Source organism: Bos mutus, chromosome 9 (genome assembly GCF_027580195.1).
Source record: "Bos mutus isolate GX-2022 chromosome 9, NWIPB_WYAK_1.1, whole genome shotgun sequence".
NCBI classification, from domain to species: domain Eukaryota; kingdom Metazoa; phylum Chordata; class Mammalia; order Artiodactyla; family Bovidae; genus Bos; species Bos mutus.
The window spans coordinates 32,095,431-32,122,871 of record NC_091625.1 but is presented as its reverse complement, the minus strand read 5'-3'; the positions used below and the strand labels follow the sequence as shown (position 1 = coordinate 32,122,871).

The 27,441-nt window shown below is 40.5% G+C and overlaps 1 protein-coding gene across 5 annotated transcripts in view; it reads right to left on the bottom strand.

Moving 5' to 3' along the window:
• The window catches only part of FAM184A (family with sequence similarity 184 member A), a 123,422-nt gene that overhangs the window by 63,112 nt on the left and 32,869 nt on the right, over nt 1-27,441 (bottom strand). For all 5 annotated transcript variants that reach the window (XM_070376355.1, XM_070376357.1, XM_070376356.1 and 2 more), the window contains exons 2-5: nt 8,369-9,223; nt 7,278-7,413; nt 5,512-5,693; nt 1,613-1,810 (exon numbers count right to left, since the gene is read on the bottom strand). In XM_070376355.1, coding sequence (XP_070232456.1) covers nt 1,613-1,810; nt 5,512-5,693; nt 7,278-7,413; nt 8,369-9,223 — 1,371 coding nt within the window. The remainder of the gene's footprint in view (nt 1-1,612; nt 1,811-5,511; nt 5,694-7,277; nt 7,414-8,368; nt 9,224-27,441) is intronic.

Here is a 27,441-nt window from a genome sequence, read left to right as displayed (position 1 = left end):
ATAAAAAACAATTTTGTTTATTCCTGTAGCATAAAAATCCATGTTTCAGAATTCAACAAACTCTTGGAAAGTATTTTCTGCCTCCTGCTGGTTATGGGAGCATTCTCCCTATAAAAAGTTGTTGAGATGCTTGAAGAAGTGGTAGTCAGTTGGTGAGAGGTCAGGGGAATATAGCAGATGAGACGAAACTTCATAGCCCAACTCATTCAACTTTTGAAATATTGGTTGTATGATGTGAGGTTGGGCGTTGTTGTGCATAAGAACTGGGCCCTTTCTGTTGACAATGCCAGCTGTAGGCGTTGTGGGGCATCTCATTGATTTGCTGAGCGTACTCCTCAGACATAAGGGCTTGCCGGGATTCAGAAAGCTATAGTGGGTCCGATGGGCAGCAGGCCACCAAACGGTGACCATGACCTTTTCTGGTGCAAGTTTGGCTTTAGGAAGTGCTTTGGAACTTCTTCTCTGTCCAACCACTGAGCTGGTCGATGCTAGTTGTCATATAAAATCCACTTTTCATAACACATCACAATCCAATTAAGAAATGGTTCACTGTTGTTGCATAGAATAAGAGAAAACAACACTTCAAAGCAATGATTTCTTTTGGTTTTTGGTCATCTCATGAGGCACCCACTTATCGAGATTTTTCACCTTTCCAATTTGCTTCAAATGCCAAATGATCACAGAATGGTCAACTTTGATTTCTTCGGCAACTTCTTGTTGTAAGAAGATCAGCTTCATTAATCCTCTCAGTCGGTCCCTGTCAACTTCTGATGGCCTGCCACTGCACTCCTCATCTTCTTTGCAAAACTTCTCAAACCACCACTGCACTGTACATTCATTAGAAGTTTCTGGGCCAAATGCGTTGCTGATGTTGCGAGTTGTCTCCACTGCTTTACGACCCATTTTGAACTCAAATAAGAAAATTGCTTGAATTTGCTGTCTAATATCATTTCTATAGTCTAAAATAAACAGCAAGTAATAAATCATTAACAAAAAACAAAGCAAGAAATGCGCATTACAATGATGTACAACATAACCACATTTATTTAAGAATGTATTCCAATATCAAAGTTCAACAACGTAAAACCACAATTACTTTTGCACCAACCTAATACCTTCATCTTCAAGTGAGCGGCCTCAGGTATAGCCTTTGGGACCTAAGAAAAAGCAGCTAGTAAGCAAAGGGCTCAGTGTTAAGGCCCCATCTGTCAGGTACCTTGCTTTTTCTACTATATAATTACTGTCTGTCGTGTATTACAATTAGCAAGCTTATTACTTAATTAAGGGCAATAATAAAACAAAAAACAGATCATTTTCCCAGGGAAGGAAACTGTCTCCAGGAGAATAAGCGCTCCAACTAATGAGGCTTCCTGAGGAGAAACCGATGTTGTTGTCTGATGAAGAGACAGCTCAAGATCAAGGGAGTGTTTCCATGATGGCTATACAAAGTAGAAATGCCTCATATCAATTTAATAAACTACAGCCCCTGTAGAAACTTTTATGTATGTTACTCTGTGAACTGAGATTTTCAGAGTGATTAGGAGATAGCAACTAGGTCATTATAGAAAGTCCACCAATTTATAATACAATGCGAAGCTGAAGTTTTACTCACCATCTGCAGTTTTTTCTTATCCCTAATCGCATTACTGTGGACAGCCTCAATTGCCATGTGGTGCTTCCAAGCTAATTCTTCCAAAGTCTTAGAATGGGCCTCATTCAGCTGAGCCACCTCCCCTTCCAGTCTACTTTGCAGGTTTTTTAGCTCCATCTCATAATATTCTTGCTGAGTTTTCTTTGCCTCATTTACTTTCTAAAATTGAACAGAAATAAAAGGTCAATCTGCTTTTTTCATTACTGCTATTTAGTATCTTAAATATTCAGTAAGTAGATAAGCTTGGATGAACTGAATGCCACAGGATTAGACCATGGTACCTGAGAATACATCACTGGGTGTTCTACAAGGTGGCACAGCCAAAATGAGTGATTTTAAAGACAATGATAAAACACACTATTATTAGGTTAGAACCAAGTGTGAGTCAGCACTTCTGCAGGCTTAAGAGAAAAAAGCTTCCTCCATGTCGAAGTGGTACACAAAACGGCTTACCAACACCGACTCAAGTTATATTAGTTGATACAACTGTGTCAACAGCCAAAGAAAGAAAGAAAGAAAGTTAAGTCAGTCGTGTCTGACTCTGCGACCCCGTGGACTGTAGCCCACCAGGCTCCTCCATCCATGGGATTCTTCAGGCAAGAATACTGGAGTGGGTTGCCATTTCCTTCTCCAGGGATCTTCCCGACCCAGGGATCGAACCCAGGTCTCCTTCACTGCAAGCAGACGCTTTAACCTCCGAGCCACCAGGGAAGCCCATCAACAGCCAAGTATAGCCCTTTTAAGCATTAGCAGTCCAATGATGAAAAAAGTCAAAAGACTGTGGCAATCAAATTTTTTAAGTTCTATGGAAGGAGCATACATCACGTGTTGTGAGAGTATACAGGAAAGGAGCTTAACCTGGACGGGGTGGGAGACGATGTGGAGGTGGTGTGAGAGACACAGAGAGGGAAAGAGGTCAGCAAAGGCATTCCAGAAGGGAACACAGCTGAGCTGATGATGATGACACATTCTCTCATTTAATTCTTACAAGCCCATCAGGAAACAAGAGGTGAGAAAATGTCAAATCTAGATCTGATGTCTAAAGCCTGCATTTGTAATCATGTCCAGCATTCTGAAAGCTGAGAAGCAGCTCACCAGGTAGTGAAGTCAGGGAGCTAGATGGCTATGCAGCTGAGCAGTGTGGCGAGAACACAGGATTCAAGGCTGGGAGTGGAGAGGGAGGGAGGCTCAGAAGCAGGCAGGGTCAAATGATGACCAGACATCTTTTATGCTAAGGACTCTAGACTGTGTTCTGATGGGAATGAGAAATCACTGTGATTTAAGTGAGTGATATTTAAAATTTTTTTTTCTTAATTTTTATTCATTGATTTTTAACGTTTGTTGTTTAAGCCACCCAGGCTATGGCATTTTGTGACAGCAGCCCCAGCAAACTAAGACAACTTGTGAAGGGGAAGGAGCAGAAAGGAAACAAGGACAGAAAGAACTCTGGGGAGTACCCGAAATCAGGGAGCAGGAGGAGAACGAGGAGCCAGTGAGTGAGACGTGAGTGACCGGGGGAGGAGGAGAGCCAGGAGGGGTCAGCATCGCAGAGACAAGCGCTGGGCCAAGAGTGGTGAGTGCTGCCGAGAAAATGGGTACGGCTTCTGGGTGTGGTGGTGGTGTTCCCACTGATGCCTTAGGATCCAGTTCAATAGAGCAGAGGTGGGGTTGGGGGGATCCAGACAAAAAGCAGGAAATGGATGTATTAGGTGAAGGCTATTCTTTCAACAAATTATGGGATGTTATGGAATAGGAAGGTGAGAAAGTAAAACTTGAAGACAATGAGGTTGAAAGATGTTTGAATTCTCGCTAGGGGCTGCTTCAGAACCCCTCCTTGCTGCTCTGTAAGACTCTTGGAAGACAGACACACCTCCTCTGGGTCACTGATGCCTCCAGGGTGGGCAGAGCCATCCTGCTATCTGGCCTCTATGGCAGCTGCCATCTACCTGCCTCCTGGCCCAATCTGCGGGTCTCTGGAACTACCCAGGAGGAATACAAGGTCCTCATGTCACAGAAAGCAACATAACATAGAGGTGGAGACGTGGGTTTTGGAGTCTCACAGCCCTGGGTTCAGGTTCCAGCTCTGCCACTTAGTCATGTGACCGTGGGAACCATGAATGCATAATGTCTGTAAGCCTCGGTTTTTCCATCTGTGAAGTGGGAGTGATAAGGTAGAAGCTATGTTACAGGGTTGCTAAAGATGAGATAATATGCCCCCAAATATTTAGTGAATATTCCTAGCCCACTGTAAATATTTTATAGTTGTTAGCAATTATTTTACATCATAAGAGATTATAATTATTCCCAAGGCCCAATAAAGGGGGAAAGCCCTAGGAAGATTCTTGAATGTAAGGCACTGGACGTTCTTTCCTGTCAAAGCCAGAAGATATAGACAGAGGAAACAGAAATTCCCAGCCTCCTCCTTTCCGGCTTGGGCCAGCCTGGGCCTTATCCCTTCCCTTCCAGCCTCCCCTACAAGGATGGTGTATGAGGGGCTCAGGGCTCAGAGCAATATTCTAGGACTGGATCCCTCTTCAGCTCTCCCTGACTTGGGGTGCCCAGAAACCAGAGCCCCTACTTGAATACTTGGATGCAACATTTTAAGGGTCTTTTTAGCACCATCACCCCCAGGGTCTTTTCATTTCGCAGCTCAGACATGAAGTGCCCCTCATCAGAGATCATAGTATCTCCCTATAGGACTGTACCAGTCAGGGTCCAACCAGAGAAGTGGGGAGGGAGGAAGAAGGGGCCGATCTGGCCTAGATGGATGGTTTGGGGAGCTACCACTGAACAAGTTACTGGAATGGATGAGCTTGTGGAATGAGTTGAGAATGCGAGAGGAACACAGACGGAGGAGGGAAGCTCCCAGACAAGTCTGCAGGGCCAGGGAGAGAGGAGGAAAGTGTGAGAGAACCGAAGAGACGCTTGTGAATCAGACACAAGTCAGTACCACAGGAAGACAAGATCCCCCAAGTCCAGCAACCAGTACGTCACTGGAGGCTAAGGCCGAGTCTATGGACTAGTAACAAGAGAAGCCAGTCTGGACCGGGTGAGGAGTGAGCAGGAAGTGAGCAAGGGGCACAGACATTTTTCAATACACCTGGTGGTTGAAAGAAGGAGAAAAAGTGTTTCAAGCTCCCACCTGGTATTGCAGATATGTGAAAAACTGGAACAAATATTCAAGCAACTACTCTACATATGATTTGTTTAATTTAGAAATTCAGTATGTTGGCATATGTATTTTCAGGGCATGGTTCTTGTCATCCTTTTCAGTTTTACAGACATTTCCTAGGTGTATACACAATATGTTTCATGAATAGAAAAGTAAGTGTGATTAACTGTAATGTGCCTTTCATTTAGGGGCTTCCCAGGTCGTGTGGTGGTAAAAGTACCCACCTGACAATGCAGGAGACATAAGAGACATGGGTTTGATCCCTGGGTCGGGAAGATCCCCTGGAGGAGGGCAAGGCAGCCCACTCCAGTATTCCTGCCTGCAGAATCCCATGGACAGAGGAGCCTAGTGGGCCACAGTCCACAGGGTAGCAAAGAATCAGACACGACTGAAGTGACTTAGCACGCACGGATTCAGTTTCTAGCCTGAAACAGGGTGAAATGTCTTAAGTTTTTTACATTACAAATTGTTATCAAAAATATTTTGAACATATACCCAATATGGGATAATCCACCTTTATACCTTTTCTCAAAATAAAAATGAAAAATTACTATAGTTAAGAAATAGACTGTTACTATGAAACAGAAGTAAACACTCTAAATCAAATTTGAAAAAGAATAAAACTGGATTTTTCTTCTTTTCCTTTCATGGGTGGTGCAAAGGAGAGGGGGTTCCTCCAAGACTCTACCTTCTCCAGTTCCAAAATCTGCTGCTTCTGCTCTTCATCCAGACTCTGAGTTTTGCTTTGCAGAAAAGCTCTTTCTTCTTCAAGCTGAGATAATCTTTCATTGGCCCTTGATTTTTCTGATTCTAGATCTTTAATTGTAACCTCCTGGGTCATTTGAGTTGCTTGAAGCATTCCAATATGACCTAACACCCCAAAAGAAAGCCCCAAATTCAAATCTGTTACCTTGTGGTACAAAATAGTTTATAGTTAATGACACAATGTACTTAATACCTAAGTAAAACAAATGGTCTGCATGTACAACTAGTTCTTTGGTTTCAACAGAAATATTGACCTTGGGAATACTTATTATCCAAGTACTCATTACAATATGTATTACATCACTGATGCTGCTCCCTGCACCCAGGACCATTCCAATCATTTCTGAAGATTTCAAGCTGTTTTAAGTTGAAGTAGAAACAACTCCTCAGGGTACATATAAAAGTCTTGGGAGTAAAACAAAGTAAGAGAAGAGGCACTGAGTAGCACTGTGGCACTAAAATGAGTAACTTATTCTTTTCCAATCTTTTTTTTCCAAATTCTAACATAAAAAGGAAGAAATTTGCATGCAGCAAATAAAGATGGCAGGCAGCAGTCTGGTTGAAACTAAATTTGTTTTAGACTACAGACCTGATAAAGAAGTAAGGCAGAGTAAGAGACAGATAAGAAGAGCAAGGTTATGAAAAACTGAAATAAATGACAACAGCAAAAAAAAAAGTGGTGGGGCAGGGGGAGGATCTAAGCAGAGCTACAGAGGTGAAAAGTGAACACGAGAAAAATTCTCAAGGAAGTGTTAGAACAGAGGCTCTCAAAGTGCCCTGCACCAACAACACAGGCAGTATCTGGGACCACCCGTCAGAAATGAAGCCCACCCCAGACCTACGCATCAGAAACTCTGGGGCTGGGGCCCAGCACCTGCGGTTGTACAAGCTGTCCAGGTGATTTTCATACACATAAAAGTTCAAAAGTTGCTACTTCAGAGGCAGGGTAATTTGGGATTCAGTGATGAGCCAATCAGATGACATCCTCATGGAACTTGTTCAGAGGCCTCCCTGGGCTTACCAAAATGTCACTTCAGACTGAGATGGGTCACCCTCCTCCTCTGGGCACGTGAGTCACATCAGGTGGGGCAGCCCAGCTTCAATGTATGCAATGATCCTTATTAATAAACCAAATGAAACGAGGCTGCTATAACGAAATACAGTTTACTAATTTAAGCACTTTAAAATATTTATGTTTTAAAAGGACATGTTTTTAAAGGACTAAGAAGCCTCTTGGAGTGTTTTTCTTTTAGTGAATGCCTTATTGGTGCTAAAACCTATAACTCTTGGGACTTCTCTCAATGTCCAGTGGTTAAGACTTTGTCTTCCAATTCAGGGGGTACAGGTTTGATCCCTGGTCGGGGAACTATGATCCCACATGCCTCATGGCCAAAAAACCAAAACATACGGTAGAAATTATACTATAAATTCAATAAATTCAAAAATTCAATGAAGACTTAAAAAAATAATAAAAACCTATAAATCTTAACTTTTTATAGAAATATATTCCTAAAAGTTATCATTTGCTTCTCTTATGATTAATCAATAACATAACAGAACCCTTTAACATATTTAAAACCTAAATAATTTTAAAATAAGAGAAAATAAAAAAGGCTAGTTTTGTCTTGAATTAACATTTAAGTGCTGGTCTTAGCTGAGGAATACACTAAGAACCGTGGTTGGACATACTAGCTTTGAGGACAAGATCTGAGGCTTGCTGTTGTAAACGTTCTCTGGCTGCTGCCAGCTCACTTTCCACCTCCTTGTGCCTGCTTAATAAGGCCATTTCTCCCTCCTTGGCATCATCAAGCTGTTTTTGAAGAACCTAAGAAAGATCAAATAGCCATTGTCAATATGTAAGAATGATACTAGGCTAAATAATTCATATAAACTTCCAGCAGCAACTATCTCCTATTCAAAAGTCAAACTTAACAATACCTAGAGTTTTCTATCTGTATTAGTGACACATATCTTGTGATCTTCATGTTGGCTATGCAATCCTTTCTAATATATTTAAATGCTGCACAGATATTAAAAACACACCTATGAAATTTTCTATGCCAATAAAACTAAGAGACTTTCCATAGAGACTCTTTGGCTTTTTTTTTTTTTTTTTCCAGAAATTGTTCCATACCCCTATTTAATTCAGGTTTACAAAGCAATGTTAATTTTTTGTTCAGTGTCTGGATATCAAAGAATGTACAGACCATCACTAGTGAAGGGAAAGGAAAAAACACAACTAAAGACCAGTGTTTTTAAACTTCCCAAATCACTAGAAAAATATTAATATATTATTTAAATAAAATCCTCCTGTAAACAATCAACAAGGTTTTAAGCTTATCTTTTTGGGCCTTTAATATCTGAAATTGTTATAGGAAATAACAGCTACAGGGTAATAAAGACTGTGTGTGTGTTAGTCACTCAGTCGTGTCTGACTCTTTGCGACCCCATGGACTGCAGCCCACCAGGCTTCTCTGTCCATGGAATTCTCTGGGCAAGAATACTGGAGCAGATTGACACTCCCTTTTCCAGAGGAACTTCCCAACCCAGGGATCGAACCCTGGTCTCCTGTATCGCAGGCAGATTCTTAACTGTTTGAGCTATAGAGAAGTCTTAGTAAAAATAAATAAAGTCCTAATAAAGATTATCCTTCCACTGATTTTCTCACAAAAGTAGGAAAAAATGCCAAATTTAAAAAAAAAAAAGTGGTCTAATCAAAAAGAAAAAGACAAAACTGGGGGAAAAAAATCCACGTGTTGAATGTACTATTCTTTACTCACCTGAACATCGTTCTCCGCTGTAACCAGCGCTATTTGAAGCTTTTGGCATTTGTCACGGAGACTTCCGGCTTCATCCTGTACCATCTGTAACTCTGTCTTTAATTTTCCTATGGTTTTTCGCAAAATTGCTTCTTGTCCCTGAAATTCTTTTCTAAGATCTGCTTCCTTTTCTTTGCTAGCCTGGAGGCTTTCTGCTGTAAAAAGCTGTGACCTTTTCAAAGTATCCAGCTCATGTTCATAAAAGGACTGAGCTTTATGCAGCTTGCCTTCATAATCCTCAACGAGCTTCTTGCGCTCGAGCCTGAGCTCCTCCAGGGTCTTATTTAAGGCCTCCACCTCCATCCGGTGCAGCTCCTCTGCTTTCTCCTGCCCCTTGTTGACTGAGGCACTGTGATCCTGCTGGCACTTCAGCAGCTCTTGGATCTCCCGTCTGTGAGCGGTTCTCAAATCTTCCAACGCCAACCGTTTGTCTTTTTCAAACTGTACCTGGAGTTGTCCAAAACTCCGTAATCTTTCCTCAAATTTCCTTCTAATCTCCTCAACTTCTCTAGACATGGTTACTATGCGCTGGACATGCTGGGCTTCTGCACAAAGCTGCATGTCCTCCACTCTGTGCTTATAAGCCTCAAATTCTGTCAAAGCCTGCTGCTTCATTTTTATGTGATCTTCTAAGGATGCTTCTAAAACTTGAATCTTTCTCCTAAGGTCTAACTCCTCGGTTACTCTGCTTTTATACTGCAATATTTTCTCTCTTGTTTCTGCAAGAATTTGTTGGATTTCTTCTTCATGAGCATCCTTGAGGGCTTGAATTGCAGATTCGTGCTCATCATTTTTAGTGTTCAAAGCATATATTACCTGCATGGTTTTGAAGAAAAAGGAATAAGAATCCAGTAGTAAACCATATTATTTTCTAATTGTTCATTCATTCATTTGGGTCGGTATTTTTTTCTATGTACATAATATTAGCTCTGATAAATATTAAATATTGAAACTTCATGTATAGTTTTTGTACTCACAGATTTACTTGGCAAATTTACTTAGCCCAATCTTAAACTCTGTATTTGAAGACTTTTTAATCAGAATTTTAAAGCATTCAAAATTAAGGATTTATTTTTTTCCTAGAAATGAACAGTAAGGATGAAAGTGACAAAGAAGGCTACCTGGTCTATGAGAATGGAGTTTTCCTGTGGCCCCATCCACCTTGGGTAACCCCACATGGCATGGCTCATAGTTTCATTAAGTTACACAAAGCTGTGATCCACCTGATCATTTTGGTTAGTTTTCTGTGACTGTGGTTTTCATTCTGTCTGCACTCTGATGGATGTGCAAGCTTCCTGATGGGAGGGGCTGGCTCTGGGGAAAATTGGGTCTTGCTCTGGTGGGCAAGGCCAACCTCAGTAAATCTTTAACCCAATTTTCTGCTGATGGGTGGGGCTTTGTTCCCTCCCAGTAGTTTGACCTCTACCCCTATGACCTCTTCCAAAAGGATTTATACCAGCCCACCGAGCCTCCCAGGATTGCTGCTGTCAGGGTCAAGCCTGGCGGGCTGCAATCCATGGGGTCACAGAGTCGGACACGACTGAGTGACTAAGTACAGTGCATGAGGGGATGCTTTAGGTCTTCCCAAAGGTCTCTTTCAACTGCTTAAAGTCTGGTATATTTTAAATGTAGAAACTTCCTTTTCTAATTCCCTATGCTCTGTTTTTAAATCCGATCCTTTTCACTCCTAAGTGGTCTCACAAAATTCAATTAGCACTTTTGTGTTCACCTCTCAAATGCTGTGGTTTTATTCACTGCCTAATTTTCCTTCTGCTTCCAAGCAAGCCAAATTCCTAGAGCCAGAGTGTTCTGAGTACAGGTCTTTCTTTACATTTTCATCCTTGGGTTTTAATGATTCCACTGAGATTTCCTCACCTAATTCCAATGACAACATGTTCCCTTTATAGCAACACTCCCACTCTTTATGTTCCTTGATGTCTTTCGTTACAGCACTGTGGTCCAACAGATACAGCCACAGCTGTTACTTAAGACTTTTTAGAAATGTGCCTACTTTTTTATGAAGTAAAAAGACATAAACATAAAAACTATACACTCCAACAATCCAGAAGCTAAATATCAGTGTCCTGGAACTTTGTTCATTTTAATGTGATCTTACTCTGGATTTAGAAATGAAATCCAACACCAAATACGTTTGCAATTATACAGGGGCTTCCCTGGTGGCTCAGATGGTAACGAATATGCCTGCAATACAGGAGACCCAGGTTCAATCCCTGGGTCGGGAAGATCCCCTGGAGAAGGGAATGGCAACCCACTCCAGTATTCTTGCCTGGAGAATTCCACGGACAGAGGAGCCTGGCAGACTACAGTCCATAGGGTAGCAAAGAGTTAGACACGACTGAGCGACTAACACACATAAGGATAAAATACACACCAAGTTTCAAAGCTTAATACAAAATAAGAATGTAAAATTATGGTGCAGAAGTGGCACTTTTTGTAGAGAACTTGTTTATGCAGCCGGAGGCAACTGAGAGCACCTGGCTCTCCACAGGTCCTGGGAATTGCAGATCCTGCTGCTAAATCTAGGCTGGCACCTGCTAGGCCTGCAGCTACACTGGCAGAAGGAAGAATTCACCCTGGAACTACCCCACTGCAAGGACTTCACTCTCTCTGCACAGGGCTCTGTCTTAGACACCCAGTCTCCTGACCATACTTCACTAGGTCTGCTATATCTATTTTCTTACAGCATGAATGACATGTAATTATACCAAAGGAAAACAGATTGAGATGGCAAGATACCTTCTGTCTGGCCACAACTACCCTTTGTCCTACAAGGACCACAGGAAGCTATGTGCACAGAAGGGAAATAAAAGCTTATTCACAGTGTCTCTCTTTTTTTGAATAAACCTAATTCCAAATTCCAAGTTGTGTTCCTAATGAGCTAACACAGATCCCCATGGAAGCCTCCTTTACTTTACACATTTAATCTTAAAGGTAGCCTACAACCAAGAAAGCTGGGTGGTTTCCTATTCCCTTCCCTCAAGGTGATACCTGTCTACCACACAGATACAAAAAAGACTGGAGGGGGCACTATGGGAGAAGACACCAACTAGCCAGAGAGAAGTCCATCTGCCAGAGGGCCTAAATCAGAGCTGGTCTAGGTCACAGGTTGCAGGCCTTCCCAGGGCATGTCTGCATGCATTCCCTCTTCATCTTACTAAGCATGTGGAAGAAAAGAGATCATCCAAAGAGATGCCATTCCCAAAGAAAACAAGTCACACTGTCATCACTATGCTCCAGGAAATGATCTTGAAAAGGACCAGACTAAGGAATATAAGGAATATATAAGGAATCCTATATAACTGGGGATTAAAAGGGAGAGGGCAGCAATATGTGAGCTTCCCCTCGTCAACTATTGAAATACCCTTCTCTTTTTTTTTCTAATTTAATTTCCCTCTGATCTTTGAGAGTCAGCTCAAGTTCTAACCTCTTTTAGTAAGTCTTCCAAGACCACGCACATTCATGAGATTCTATTTTTTTTCTTTATACCCAATGTCACCATTTCCTTACTACCACTCGTTCCTGAAACTTGGTAAATGTTATATGGGTTAGATTTGGGGGTCCCTGACCAGAAGGCTGGACAGTTGGGTAACAATGTTAGAGAGCCCAGAAAGTAGCTGAACATTACAAAAGCTCAGGAACACATAAAAATGTGAATAAAAAGGTGAAATTAAAGAGGATAGAGGTTATGAATTAAAGCATTAAATTAAAACAGAATTTAAGAAAAGTAAACAAAACATCTGATAAGTAATAGGGAAATATTATGGTGAGGCTTTCTATTTCTTCTTATATTCTAATCCAGGGATCAGCAAACTAGAGCCTGAAATCCAGATATGGCTGCTGCTTGTCTTTTGTAAACAAAGTTTTATTGGAGCAAAGCTATGCCCATTCCATCATGCGTGCCTACAACCGCCTTCCCGCTGTAACGGTAGAGTTGAGTAGACGTGGAAAAGACTTTATTACCAACTCTTCTTCTAAACTATACATAGCTATCTTACCAGTCAAAACTGGCAGCCAAAATTTTTTTTTTAGTGATTTTGCACTGGCTTTGTTTACTCTCTACTAAACAGTCCAGGCTTTGTACCATACATAGAGAATACCAATTATGTGATTCTGAAAATACACAAAGTAATATAATATCATACTGAAGATACAAGATATATTTGTATCTTCCAGGAAAAGCAATGTTAAAATAAATTTCTAAAAATTTAAAAATGAACAATAAAAAGATGCCAAGTACAATAACAATTAACAGTACCAATAACAGTTGTACTTATGCCAAGTACAATTAGCAGTGCTGTCATAAATAATTTAAAATATACTATTTAATTATATTATTTTTAAATGAGTTAAGTACCTTAACTATACAGAGTGTTTTCCAATTGCTCACTTTTCTACATAATTACAATTACTAGGTAACTATTTATTAGTATGTTTATCTGATTAAATACTAATTCTCAGATAAAGGTAATACAGATGGTTCCATGTTCTTTGAACACATAGAAGATACATGACTTGAAGTAACAGAATGGACTCAAATGGAAATTTTGACCCTAGGTAAAATAATTTCTCCAAGCTTCAAGTTTCTCAGTTAAATGGGGATCATACTTATTCTACAAGTGACGTTGTTATAAGGTCAACTTATCATTGACATTTTAAAATGATGTTATATAAAGCTGTTTTTAAAAAATATAAAGCACTATAAGATATAGAGGCCTCCTTATTAGTTACATCATTTATTTTTCAGAGAGAACGAGACCAATTTTAAAAGAAACTACAGTAAGTGATCATAATCATCCATAAAATTGGCTATCATTTTCCACATAGGAAAAGGAAATTTTCTAATGTCTCTTTTCATAAACTATTTTAAAAGACATTAAGAGCCATTTGCAATTTTCCTGGAACTATGAACATTCATGGAATGGGACAGTACAATCATTTCCACAATTTCATGCAATTTCACAGTTCCATTTTATGCCAATAATGCATAATTTAACTATACATCACATGATGAATAAGCAATTTTGAGTAATTTTTATTTTTTCTATGAAGATTTTCAGATAATCTTGCCTGCAGATAAAATGAGAACAATTCTACATCCTAGTTTTTAAAATGCTACTCCAGCTCAGTAGCTCAGTCATGTCCTACTCTTTGTTACCCCATGGACTGCAGCACGCCAGGCTTCCCTGTCCATCACCAACTCCCGAAGCTTATTCAAACTCACGCCCACTGAGTCCGTGATGCCATCCAACCATCTCATCCTCTTCCTTGTCCCCTTCTCCTCCTGCCTTCAATCTTTCCCAGCATCAAGGTCTTTTCAAATGAGTCAGTTCTTTGCATCAGGTGGCCAGAGTATTGGAGTTTCAGCTTCAGCATCAGTTGTTCCAATGAATATTTAGGACTGATTTCCTTTAGGATTGACTGGTTAGATCTCCATGCAGTCCAAGGGACTGTCAAGAGTCTTCTCCAGCACCACAGTTCAAAAGCATCAATTCTTCAGCGCTCAGCTTTCTTTATGGTCCAACTCTCACATCCATAAATGACTACTGGAAAAACCATAGCCTTGACAAGTGGACCTTTGTTGGCAAAGTAATGTCTCTGCTTTTTCATATGCTGTCTAGGTTGGTCATAATTTTTCTTCCAAGGAGCAAGCGTCTTTTAAATTCATGGCTGCAGGCACCATCTGCAGTGATTTTGGAGCCCCCCAAAATAAAGTCTCTCACTGTTTCCCCATCTATTTGCAATGAAGTGATGGGACCAGATGCCATGATCTTAGTTTTCTGAGTGTTGAGTTTTAAACCAACTTTTCATGCTCTTAGGTAAAAATAAATCTCTAGTTAGGTAAAATGATACTTAGGTAAAAAAAATCGCGTCTGAATAGTTCTCACTGTTGACTGCTGTGAATTGAACTGTCTCCTCTCCAACCCCACAAAAGCCACGTGGTGAAATCCCTCACTCCCGGTATGATGTTGCATGGAGATAACGGGACGTAATGAAATGCAGATGAGGTCATGAGGATGGGGTCCTCACAATGGGACTTACAGCCTTTATAAGAGACACAAGAACACTTGCTTCCTTGCTCTGAGTCTGCTACATGAGGACACAGCAAGAAGGTCTACGGTACTTTGTTATGGTTGATGGAGCAAATACATTGGCAATATAAACATGTTCTCATTAACAGCTAACTCATTAGTAATAAAGTATGCTCACTGGAAAGTATATTACCTTAAAATATTTTAAGTGAACCTCAATTGCTGCACATTATACAACAGGTTTAACACTGCTAAGGTGAGGGAATCGCTGAATAAAGGATGATACATTCACACAATGTAATACCAGGAAAGCACGGAAGAGCACATCTCATTTAGGAGGATATTTCAAAGAAAAAGCTTTGCGTATAAGGCAAATGCACCTGTTACTATATACAGTTAGAGCCAATTTTATACAGAGAAAACAATGAGTGTGCATGTGTGCAGATACATATTTCAACTATTTTTAATATTTTTAAAGATTTATTTATGGATTTGTTTATTTTTGGCCATGCTGGGTCTTCGCTGCTGTGTGGTGCTTTCTGTAGCTGCTGAGAGCAGGGGTGGGAGGGCTACTTGCTAGCTGCGGTTCTCGGGTTTCTCATTGCGGGTGGCTTCTCCTGTTGCAGAGTACAGGTTCTAGGGCATGGGGGCTTCAGCAGTTGTGGCTCAGGGGCTTAGCTGCTCAGTGGCACGTGGGATCATCCAGAAACAAGGATCAAACCCATGTCTCCTGCATTGGCAGGCAGAGCTTCAACCACTGGGCCACCAGGGAATCCCCAGATACATATTTAAAAGTGTACCACAGCTTTCTTACATAAGAAATGTAAGATATACGTATATACAATGGAATATTACTCAGCCATTAAAAAGAATACATTTGAATCAGTTCTAATGAGGTGGGAGAAACTGGAGCCTATTATACAGAGTGAAGTAAGTCAGAAAGAAAAACACCAATACAGTATACTAATGCATATATATGGAATTTAGAAAGACGGTAACAATAACCCTGTATGCAAGACAGCAAAAGAGATATATAGAACTGTCTTTTGGACTCTGTGGGAGAAGGTGAGGGTGGGATGATCTGAGAGAGTACCACTGAAACATATATATTATCATATGTGAAATAGATCGCCAGTCCAGACTTGATGCATGAGACAGGGTGTTCAGGGCTGGTGCCCTGGGATGACCCCGAGGGATGGGATGGGGAGGGAGGGGGAAGGGGGGGTCAGGATGGGGAACATATGTACACCCATGGCGGATTCATGTCAATGTATGGCAAAAACCACCACAATATTATAAGGTAATTAGCCTTCAATTAAAATAAATTAATTTAAAATAAAATAAAATGTTAAAAAAAATTTTTTTTAAATGTGTAAGTAAATTAACCAAATTTTAACTGAGGATATTAAGTATGACTAAACCTTCTGTAATGAATGTATTTTACTATGATAATCAGAAAACAAACCATTTAAAAAGATTAACACTAACAGTGCTAAAAGGATGAATCAATACTCGAAATGCCTTAGCTGCAGATAAACATAACACTGAAAACGAAAACAGAAAATTAAAGGAACATTAATTACGAACAGATACCCTTCAAATTTCCTTAAAAATCACTAACATAAAACTGATTTATAAAAATTATCCTTAAACTTTTCCAAGAATATTGAACACACATCCTTACCGCAATACTTTTAAAAAAACAAATAAACAGATATTTTGAAGAAAATGTAAAAAACTCAATTACCTAAAGTTTAACGGCTCATTAGCAAATCTTTAATGGTCAATTCCTACTTTGTTCATTCTTCCCTTCAACAAAAAGTTACTGCACACCTGCTACACGCCAAGACCTGTAACTGGCACAGAAAGCATAGCAGTGAACTGGATTCGTATGTGCAGTGTCTACTCTTGCAGCTTCGTGGAGACTGACCTTAAAGAAATATTAACCCAGTGAGTCAAAGTGAAGTTTTGTTAAGTGTTACAAAGGAGGAGAAATAAAAAATGGGTCTTTGCTGGGGTGCTAGTCAGTTCAGTTCAGTCCAGTCACTCAGTCGTGTCCGACTCTTTGCGACCCCATGCATCACAGCACGCCAGGCCTCCCTGTCCATCACCAACTCCCGGAGTTCACCCAGACTCAGGTCCATCGAGTCAGTGATGCCAGCCAGCCATCTCATCCTCTGTCGTCCCCTTCTCCTCCTGCCCCCAATCCCTTCCAGCATCAGAGTCTTTTCCAATGAGTCAACTCTTCGCATGAGGTGGCCAAAGTACTGGAGTTTCAGCTTTAGCATCATTCCTTCCAAAGAAATCCCAGGGCTGATCTCCTTCAGAATGGACTGGTTGGATCTCCTTGCACTCCTAGGGACTCTCAAGAGTCTTCTTCAACACCACACACCACAGTTCAAAATCATCAATTCTTCAGCACTCAGCCTTATTCACAGTCCAACTCACATCCATACATGACCACTGGAAAAACCATAGCCTTGACTAGACGAACCTTTGTTGGCAAAGTAATGTCTCTGCTTTTGAATATGCTATCTAGGTTGGTCATAACTTTCCTTCCAAGGAGTAAGCGTCTTTTAATTTCATGGCTGCTGTCACCATCTGCAGTGATTTTGGAGCCCCCAAAAATAAAGTCTGACACTGTTTCCACCGTTTCCCCATCTATTTCCCATGAAGTGATGGGACCGGATGCGATGATCTTTGTTTTCTGAATGTTGAGCTTTAAGCCAACTTTTTCACTCTCCTCTTTCACTCTCATCAAGAGGCTTTTTAGTTCCTCTTCACTTTCTGCCATATGGGTGGTGTCATCTGCATATCTGAGGTTATTGGTATTTCTCCTGGCAATCTTGATTCCAGCTTGTAAGAGAGGGTGGTAATGTATGAGTTTCCCCTTATTCTGAGTAAAACGCTTACTTTATATTAATCAGAATCTTTAAAAAATTTTTTATTGATGTACAGTTGATTACAATGTTGTATTAATTTCTGCTGTATAGCAAAGTGATTCAGTTATACACACACACACTTAAGTGTATGTGTGTGTATTCTTTTTCATATTCTTTTCCATTACGGTTTATCACAGGACATTTAACCAGAATCTTAGTCAAAATGTTAAGAACATTTTTACCAGAATGTGTTTTAGTCTAAATGTTAAGGGGAGAGCTATAGCAATAGAAGGGTCACGAAGAGTCGGACACGACTGAGGGCCTCACACACACACACAGAGATACAGTAACAGGGTGAAGGAACCTAAAGTGACAGACACATCGATGGGCTGGCACAGGACTCCACGAAGACAACGACGCGCTCTGGCCTTAGGAAGGTTAGACACTGTCCATACTGCAGAGACACTCAGAGTTGCTGAGCTGGACAAGATCCAGGGGGAGAAACTACTGAGGAAGAATGAAGGGGACCAAGGCCTGGGTCTTGGGTGGGGTTCAGAGGAGGCTGAGGACACGCAGACAGAGGCAACCTGCTGAGAGAGACGGGCTAGAGTGGAAGCCGGGCATCACAGTTCTAGGTGCAAGGGAAGGGCAGGGGATCTGGTCAAAGCCTGCAAAAAAATCAAGAAAATGAAGACTTGAAGCCCCTGCATTCAGAATGCGTATCTCAGAAATAATCTTTGAGCCAGCACATTCGGTAGAGTGGTAAGGGTGGAGCAAGTGGACAAGTGGAGAAAGTGGATGAGTGGACAGTGAGTGAATGGAGGCAATTTAGCTGGAGAGCGAAAAAAATAAAAACCTCCAAGAAACAGTTGATAAAAAAAAAGAAATACAGAGGGACAACTAGAATGATGGATTTGGAGGGAGCAGAGTCCAGTCAAGGGAGAGGTTCTTTTTTGTTTTTTAAAGAAGAACTGAAAATGTAACCTAGGGAAGGGCTAATTACTGCATGAAAGTCATGGAGAAAGTTTGAGGCAAGGATTTCCTGACACGGGTGGAGAGACTGGCATTGACTGAAAAATAGGGAAGATGTCCTTCCAAGAGAGCAAGGGTCAAGACTGGGATTTGAGCTGGAATGGGAAGATGGGCAACTCCTGTCTGATGGTTGCATACTCTTCTGTAATAGACAGATGAGATCCTGTTTCTAGAATGCAGAAGCCATCAGCAGCTTTTCTCCACTGACCATAAATGATGCTCCTAACGTTGGTGAGCAGCTCATTCCACCTTCCCAGTATGTCTGCCTCAGGACAAACTCAACCTCACAAGGACCATGAGCAGACCCTGTCATCACTGCTTCTCCAGGTAACGTTTTTCCTTTTTTATTGCTTATTCAGAAATTCTGGGTATTTGTGCACTTTCCTTTTCTGATCAATGCCAGAGACAGACAGACCAATAGATGGAGAGAGAGGAGGGGAGAAAGAGACAGAGAGAGCAAGAGAAAGGGAGGGAGCTCACCCTCAGAGTATATAAGCACTACATGAGGCACAAGAGAACTTACAAAGTGAAAAGGAGAAATCTCAGATTCTCCTTTCTGAGAAAAGCTGCTGATGGTGTCTGCACTCTAGGAACAGGTTCTCATCTGCTACTGCTGCTGCTGCTAACTCACTTCAGTCGTGTCCGACTCTGTGTGACCCCACAGACGGCAGCCCACCAGGCTCCGCCGTCCCTGGGATTCTCCAGGCAAGAACACTGGAGTGGGTTGCCATTTCCTTCTCCAATGCATGAAAGGGAAAAGTGGAAGGGAAGTCGCTCAGTCGTGTCCGACTCTTTTCGACCCCATGGATTGTAGCCTACCAGGCTCCTCCATCCATGGGATTTTCCAGGCAAGAGTACTGGAGTGGGGTGCCATCGTTCTCACCTAAATTTTTTTAAATGTCTGATACAATTAACCTATGACAAAGAATATATAATGGGGAAAAGAGCACCTCCTCAATAAATAGTGTTGGGAAAACTGGACAACTACATGCAAAAGAATCAAACCAGACCACTTTTTCACACCATATATGAAAATAAAATCAAAACGTATTGAAGACTTAAATGTAAGATCTGAAACCATAAAACTCCTAGAATAAAATGTAGGCAGTATGCTTCCTGAGAGCAGTTTTAAGCAGTATTTTTTTGGCTATGTCTCTTCAGGAAAGGGAAATAAAAGTGAAAATAAACAATCGGTACTACATCAAACTAAAAAGCTTTTGCACAGTGAAGGATACTCAACCAGAAAAAAAAAAAGGCAGACTACTGAATGGAAAGATATTTTCAAACAATATATCTGATAAGGAGTTAATATCCAAAATGTATGAATAACTCATACAACTCAACATCAAACAGATAACACGATTAAAAATGGGCAGAAGATCTGAATAAACATTCTTCCAAAGAAGACATATAGATGGCCATGAAAAGATGCTCAACATCACTAATCATCAGGATATGCAAATAAAAACCACAATGAGTTATCACCTCACATCTGTCAGAATGGCTATTATCAAAAGACAACAAATAATAAGGACTGGTGAGAATGTGGAGAAAAAGGAACCCCTGAGCACTACTGGTGGGAATGTAATCTGATGCAGTCACTATGCACCAATGCACAGTGACAACTTTATGAAGGTTCCTCAAGGATTTAAAAATTGAACTACCATGCAATGCAACAATTTTACTTCTGAGTATTTTTCCAGGAAAAAAAAACACTAATTCAGAAAGATATATGGACCCATATGTTCACTGCAGCTTTGTTTACAACAGCCAAGTTATGGAAGCGACCTAAACACCCATCAACAGATGAATGATAAAGAAAATGTGATATACATACATACCGCCCACACACACACTATGGAGTGTTAGCCATGAAAAATGAAATCTTTAAAAAAAGTTTTACTTTATATTGGAGTAAACCCCTTATGATTATACAGTGGAAGTGAGAAATAGATTTAAGGGACTAGATCTGATAGATAGAGTGCCTGATGAACTATGGACGGAGGTTCGTGACATTGTACAGGAGACAGGGATCAAGACCATCCCCATGGAAAAGAAAGGCAAAAAAGCAAAATGGCTGTCTGGGGAGGCCTTACAAATAGCTGTGAAAAGAAGAGAAGTGAAAAGCAAAGGAGAAAAGGAAAGATATAAGCATCTGAATGCAGAGTTCCAAAGAATAGCAAGGAGAGATGAGAAAGCCTTCCTCAGTGATCAATGCAAAGAAATAGAGGAAAACAACAGAATGGGAAAGACTAGGGATTTCTTCAAGAAAATTGGAGATACCAAGGGAACATTTCATGCAAAGATGGGCGCAATAAAGGACAGAAATGGTATGGAACTAACAGAAGCAGAAGATATTAAGAAGAGGTGGCAAGACTACACAGAAGAACTGTACAAAAAAGATCTCCATGACCAAGATAATCACGATGGTGTGATCACTCACCTAGAGCCAGACATCCTGGAATGTGAAGTCAAGTGGGCCTTAGAAAGCATCACTATGAACAAAGCTAGTGGAGGTGATGGAATTCCAGTTGAGCTATTCCAAATGCTGAAAGATGATGCTGTGAAAGTGCTGCACTCAATACGCCAGCAAATTTGGAAAACTCAGCAGTGGCCACAGGGCCAGAAAAGGTCAGTTTTCATTCCAATCCCAAAGAAAGGCAATGCCAAAGAATGCTCAAACTACCACACAATTGCACTCATCTCACATGCTAGTAAAGTAATGCTCAAAATTCTCCAAGCCAGGCTTCAGCAATATGTGAACCGTGAACTTCCTGATGTTCAAGCTGGTTTTAGAAAAGGCAGAGGAACCAGAGATCAAATTGCCAACATCCGCTGGATCACAGAAAAAGCAAGAGAGTTCCAGAAAAACATCTATTTCTGCTTTATTGACTATGCCAAAGCCTTTGACTGTGTGGATCACAATAAACAATAAACTGTGGAAAATTCTGAAAGAGATGGGAATACCAGACCCTCTGACCTGCCTCCTGAGAAACCTGTATGCAGGTCAGGAAGCAACAGTTAGAACTGGACATGGAACAACAGACTGGTTCCAAAAAGGAAAAGGAGTATGTCAAGGCTGTATATTGTCACCCTGCTTATTTAACTTATATGCAGAGTACATCATGAGAAACGCTAGGCTGGAAGAACCACAAGCTGGAATCAAGATTGCCAGGAGAAATATCAATAACCTCAGATATGCAGATGACACCACCCTTATGGCAGAAAGTGAAGAGGAACTCAAAAGCCTCTTGATGAAAGTGAAAGTGGAGAGTAAAAAAGTTGGCTTAAATCTCAACATTCAGAAAATGAAGATCATGGCATCCAGTTCCACCACTTCATGGGAAATAGATGGGGAAACAGTGGAAACAGTGTCAGACTTTATTTTTCTGGGCTCTAAAATCACTACAGATGGTTACTGCCGCCATGAAATTAAAAGACGCTTGCTCCTTGGAAGGAAAGTTATGACCAACCTAGATAGCATATTCAAAAGCAGAGACATTACTTTGCCAACAAATGTCCGTCTAGTCAAGGCTATGGTTTTTCCAGTGGTCATGTATGGATGTGACAGTTGGACTGTGAAGAAGGCTGAGCGCCGAAGAATTGATGCTTTTGAACTGTGGTGTTGGAGAAGACTCTTGAGAGTCCCTTGGACTGCAAGGAGATCCAACTAGTCCATTCTGAAGGAGATCAGCCCTGGGATTTCTTTGGAAGGAATGATGCTGAAGCTGAAGCTGAAACTCCAGTACTTTGGCCACCTCATGCAAAGAGTTGACTCATTGGAAAAGACTCTGATGCTGGGAGGGATTGGGGGCAGGAGGAGAAGGGGACGACAGAGGATGAGATGGCTGGATGGCATCACTGACTCGATGGACGTGAGTCTGAGTGAACTCCGGGAGTTGGTGATGGACAGGGAGGCCTGGCGTGCTGCGATTCATGGGGTTGCAAAGAGTCGGACACGACTTAGAGACTGATCTGACCTGTCTGATCCCTTTTCAAATTCTTTTCTCATTTAGGTTATTACAGAATATTGAGCTGAGTTCCTTGTTCTATACAAGAGCTCCTTGTTGGTCATCTATTTTAAATATAGCAGTGTGTACACGTCAGTCCCAAACTGCCAATCTATCCCTCTAGCCCTGGTAGTCATAAGTTCCTTCTCTATGTTTTCATTTCTCTTTTATAAATAAGTTATTTAAAACTCATTTACAAAATGAAATCTTGCCATTGAGACAACATGGATGGATATAAAAGGATATCATACTAAGTAAATTAGTCAGACAAAGAGAAAAACCATTATAACTTCAATTATATGTAGAATCTAAAAAAACAGAACAATGAACAAATAACAAAATAGCAACAGGCTCTCACAGAGAACAACCAAGTGATTGCCAGAGGGGAGATGACGGGGAGCGGAGTGAAATAGGTGAGGGAGATCAAGAGGGTTAACTTCCAGTTACAAAATAAACGAGTCATGGGTATGAAATGTACAGCATGGGGAATACAGGAAATAATATTGTAATAACTTTGTATTATGTCAGATAGTAACAGACTTAACATTTTGTGATATACAGGAATACCGAATCACTGTGTTGTGTACCTGGAACTAATGCAGTGTTGTAGGTCAGTTATACTTCAATTAACTAATGCAGTGTTGTAGGTCAGTTATACTTCAATTAAAAAAAAAGAGATCTCGTACACTTTAAATAAAGGAAGAATACATTCCTATAATTCTGTTTTTATTATTAAACTCTCAGATATAATTACGAAAAGGTTCCTTGGTCCTTAAGGTTCCAAAGTTAAATATTGAAAAGAGTTTCTCAAACTTATCCAAAACAGTGGGTTATTGACCTCAGCCTGTTCTAAAGCAAAGACACAGACCGGAGAGCGCTGTACCTCAGTTCACACTCAGTAGTACTCTCAGACCACACATTATTAAACGTAACTGATGAGCTCTAAGTAGCTTATTTAGAGAATCTAATGTTTCTATAGATGGATCACCGCTTGGTGTCTGAATATTATTAACATCCTTAAAGGCATGTCAATAAAATGTGTTTAAATGTGTTTTAGAGATGATGAGACTGCACAAATCCATCCATATTTTCTTACTTATTCTGCTACTGCTGCTGCTAAGTCACTTCAGTCGTGTCCGACTCTGTGTGACCCTATAGACGGCAGCCCACCAGGCTCCCCTGTCCCTGGGATTCTCCAGGCAAGAACACTGGAGTGAGTTGCCATTTCCTTCTCCAATGCATGAAAGTGAAAAGTGAAAGTGAAGTCGCTCAGTCGTGACCGACTCTTAGCGACCCCATGGACTACAGCCTACCAGGCTCCTCCGTCCATGGGATTTTCCAGGCAAGAGTACTGGAGTGGGGTGCCATTGCCTTCCCCATTACTTATTCTACTGATGATCAATAATAGCATATATTTATGCTACCTAGAGTACAGGATTAATCACTGCAATGTAAAATGAATTGAGCCAAGAACTAGTCTCAAGCAGCTTCATGATAGAAAATGAGGTGGACAAAAGGAAACAAATCAAATGAGAAGGTCTCAAAGGACCGACCACTCATCCAAGAGAAAAAAAGTAGCAAAACCCAGAGAACATCATTTCGTGTAAAATGAGTGTCAGAAAGAAAAAAACAAACTCATTCATCACCAAGCATGTTACACGCACACACATGTGCGCACACACACATACACACCTCTCTTTTTTCAAAACTACCTGAAGATAAGCTCCAGGTATTTGTCACCCCTAACTACATTAGTATATATTTCCTAAGATCAAAGACAACAACACTATTACACCTAAGAAGTTAAACCTAGAATAATAGCTAATATACAGACTGCATTCAAGTTCATCAAACTATTCCAATAGTATAAAATTTATAGCAGTTCTTCTCTATAAATGCAGATCTAATCAAGGATCCCACATTGAGACTTCAGTCTCCTTTAATCAGAACACTGACATTTCTGAAGAGACCAGGATGGTTATCTTGCAGAATACGTATGACAAAGACTCATAGAATTATGTCAAGTTCCTCTTTGTGGAAATTTTATGTGTTTTCTCAATCCATCTTATTGATGACTAGAGTACTTGATGACTAGACCGGTACAGTATAACAGCACGTTCATCAGTCTGCTTGTCAAATATTACTCTTCCCCTACCTTCTTCCAACCCACTGTTCCTCTTTTATGACGTCCTACTCAGTTTAAAGATATGAGAAAAAAATGACAAAACAAATTTAATTTTGTCCAAAAAGGTTTAGTCCCTATGAAAACCTATCCTACCTGTATGTGACACACCCTCCATGTGGGCCGGCATGCATCATAAGAGCTGCCCCTGTGGGCCACTTGCCCAAAGACCAGGCTTGAACTGCTTATAACTTTGAAGGGACTTTTTAAAGAGGTTGTAAAGAAGGCAACTGGCAGGCTAGGTATTTAAAGAGAGTGTTTATGATATGAGATGTAAACCTTTTAACCCATATTCTCACAAAATATTAAGCCACATATTCATCTGCCATTAGTAACTATGGAACTAGATTACCAAGAAGATGCACTGAAGACCTGTAGTTCAAGGTTGGCGGAAGGGAAACAGATGCTACCCATATAGAGCAGTTAAATCCTGGTGAAGAATTACTTAATTTTTTTTCTTTTCTTGGTCCAGTTTCTTTTGTTATAAGTTTGAAAAAAATAAAGGCTGTTCTCCATTCATTATGTAATCAAATTAACCCCAACAATAGACTTATGTCCAGATACAACATTTACAAGGCAGTTTAAAAAAAAAAAAAGCTCATTTGGATTTATTTAAGCCAAGGGTACTGTAAAACCCTAATTTTAAAAGAGCTTTAAAATCCAATTGCTTTGGGAAAGAACTACCTTTAAAGATATGCTTGCTCTCTATGCATTTCTATAATAACTGTTAGAAAAGTCTTTTTAAAAATATAAAGTCTAATAACATGGAGGTATTTTCCTTGATGGCAACAGAGAATATATCTGTTTCCCCAAGAAGATTTAACTTGACTTTTGAAATAGCAAACAGAAGTCTTATTAATATTGTAAGGCTTATTACTTAGGGTCCATGCAATGAGATCTGTGCTATCACATCTTATCCAAAAGAAAAAAAAAAAAAAATCAAACAAACTTTGAATGCCTTACCATGTTCTCGGTACTTTTTTATACACACTATGATTTTTTTAAAAAGGCAGAAATGTTCTTACTTAATCTTGCTTAAATAGAACTGCTTAACATATACGAAATAATGGCAGACAATTTTAGATAATATATGTAAAGTGTCAAGCTGTTGAGTAACAGAATACTGTATATATAGCACAAGAGGTTTTCAGTAGAGAAACTAGGCAAAGACTTCAGTAAACGGAAAGGCTAGAAAGGGCAATGGCGGGTGGAGAGAACTGTGAAGAAAGCAACCTGAGTTAGGTTGTCTTCCTGCACGAGACAGGAATGCTTCTGGTGGTGCCTGATATAGTCAGATCATCCTGAAGAGAAAGATGGGTTGGTGCCAGGGAAAGCCAGTTAGGGTCAAAAACATGCCTGGTGATGAGTTTCATCCCTGCAATTTAACTGGGAAATGAGTCTAAGAATTTTAGAAGATTTAGAATCTATACATATATTTCTGTTTTTATACTCAGAATGGGGCTGGACAATGATTTTAAGACATCTCTTTCTTCCCCCACCCCACATTTAAACAACTCATGAGTTGGGAAGAATTATACTGCCAAAACTTGGAAGCAACCAACTTACCCTTCAGTGCGTGAATGGATAAATAAACTGTGGTACCTCCAGACAATGGGATATTATTCAACACTAAAAGGAAATGAGCTAGCAAATGATGAGAGGACATGGATGAACTTTAAATGCATAGTATTAAGTAAAAGAAACCAATCTGAAAAGGATATTTGTACATTTTGGATATTAACTACAAGGAAGGCGCAAGAACAAGTTTAAATTGAGTCCTTACAGAACGTGAGCAGTTCAAGCCAGAGAGACCAGAGGATAGAAAGCAAATGCAAAAATAGTAAATGATTTGTTGGAATACATTCTTATAACAAACCCCTGGCAGCAGACTAAAGAATCTTTTGGAGAAAGTGAACCACTCAAAGGAAAACCTAGTCATAATGAAAATAGGGGTATATGCGCTATTAAAATAAATGGTCTGATGGGCTTCTATGCAGGATCTGGAAAAATGTAAAAAGAGCAGTGCTTAAAAAAAAAAAAAAAAAAAAAAAGCAGTGCTCCCAGTAACAACAAAAAATACCAAACAACCTACAAAATCATAAGCTTTCTTGAACCTATCAGAGAGCTGAACTCCAACACATCCTCCCAGCTTTAACTCTAATACACAGGATACAAACTCTGGCTCACCTACGGCACAGCCCAGAAAAGATGAGGACCTCCAACAACTGGGTAAGAAGAATGAGGCTAAAATTTATAACAATCTCTTAAAGGTAAAGCATGGGTTTTGCTAACCTATGCCACAATACTGCTGCCTCAGCATCCATGTGTGTGGCCAAGTGGCCTGCAGGGCTTGGCTTGAACTGATACCAACCTCTCCATCAAGTGTGCACATCCTAGAAAACAGCCCACAGACTCACCAGTGAGCAAGTTCCCGATATGATCCCCACAGCTGCCCTTTGGATCATCAGTCTCCCTCACCTCCCAGGGTCTTCCCCTGGTGCCCCTGGATAAAAACAGATTTCTGAGGCCACCCCAACCACCTCTCCCTCTTTTTGGTTTGAACTGACCAATCTGATCTTAGCCTGGGAAACCCAAAATACTCCTCCAGGATCCACCCCAATCTCTGCCTACACCCTGTCTTGACTGCCCTCTTGGCCTCTTAAGGTGTGCTGTGTACCTCCTCCACGACCTGTAATAAACTCAATTTCAATTCTCTTGTGGTCTTTTACTGAACCATCCATCACCCCAGGGCTCTACTTAACAAACGTTAATTTAGCAAAGTTACAAACAGTGGGCAAGGGTGAGACAGAGAACCCAAAATGCCACAGACACAGAAGGGACTGGCCCTGGTCCCAAGCTCCCCCCGTCCCCACCTTGT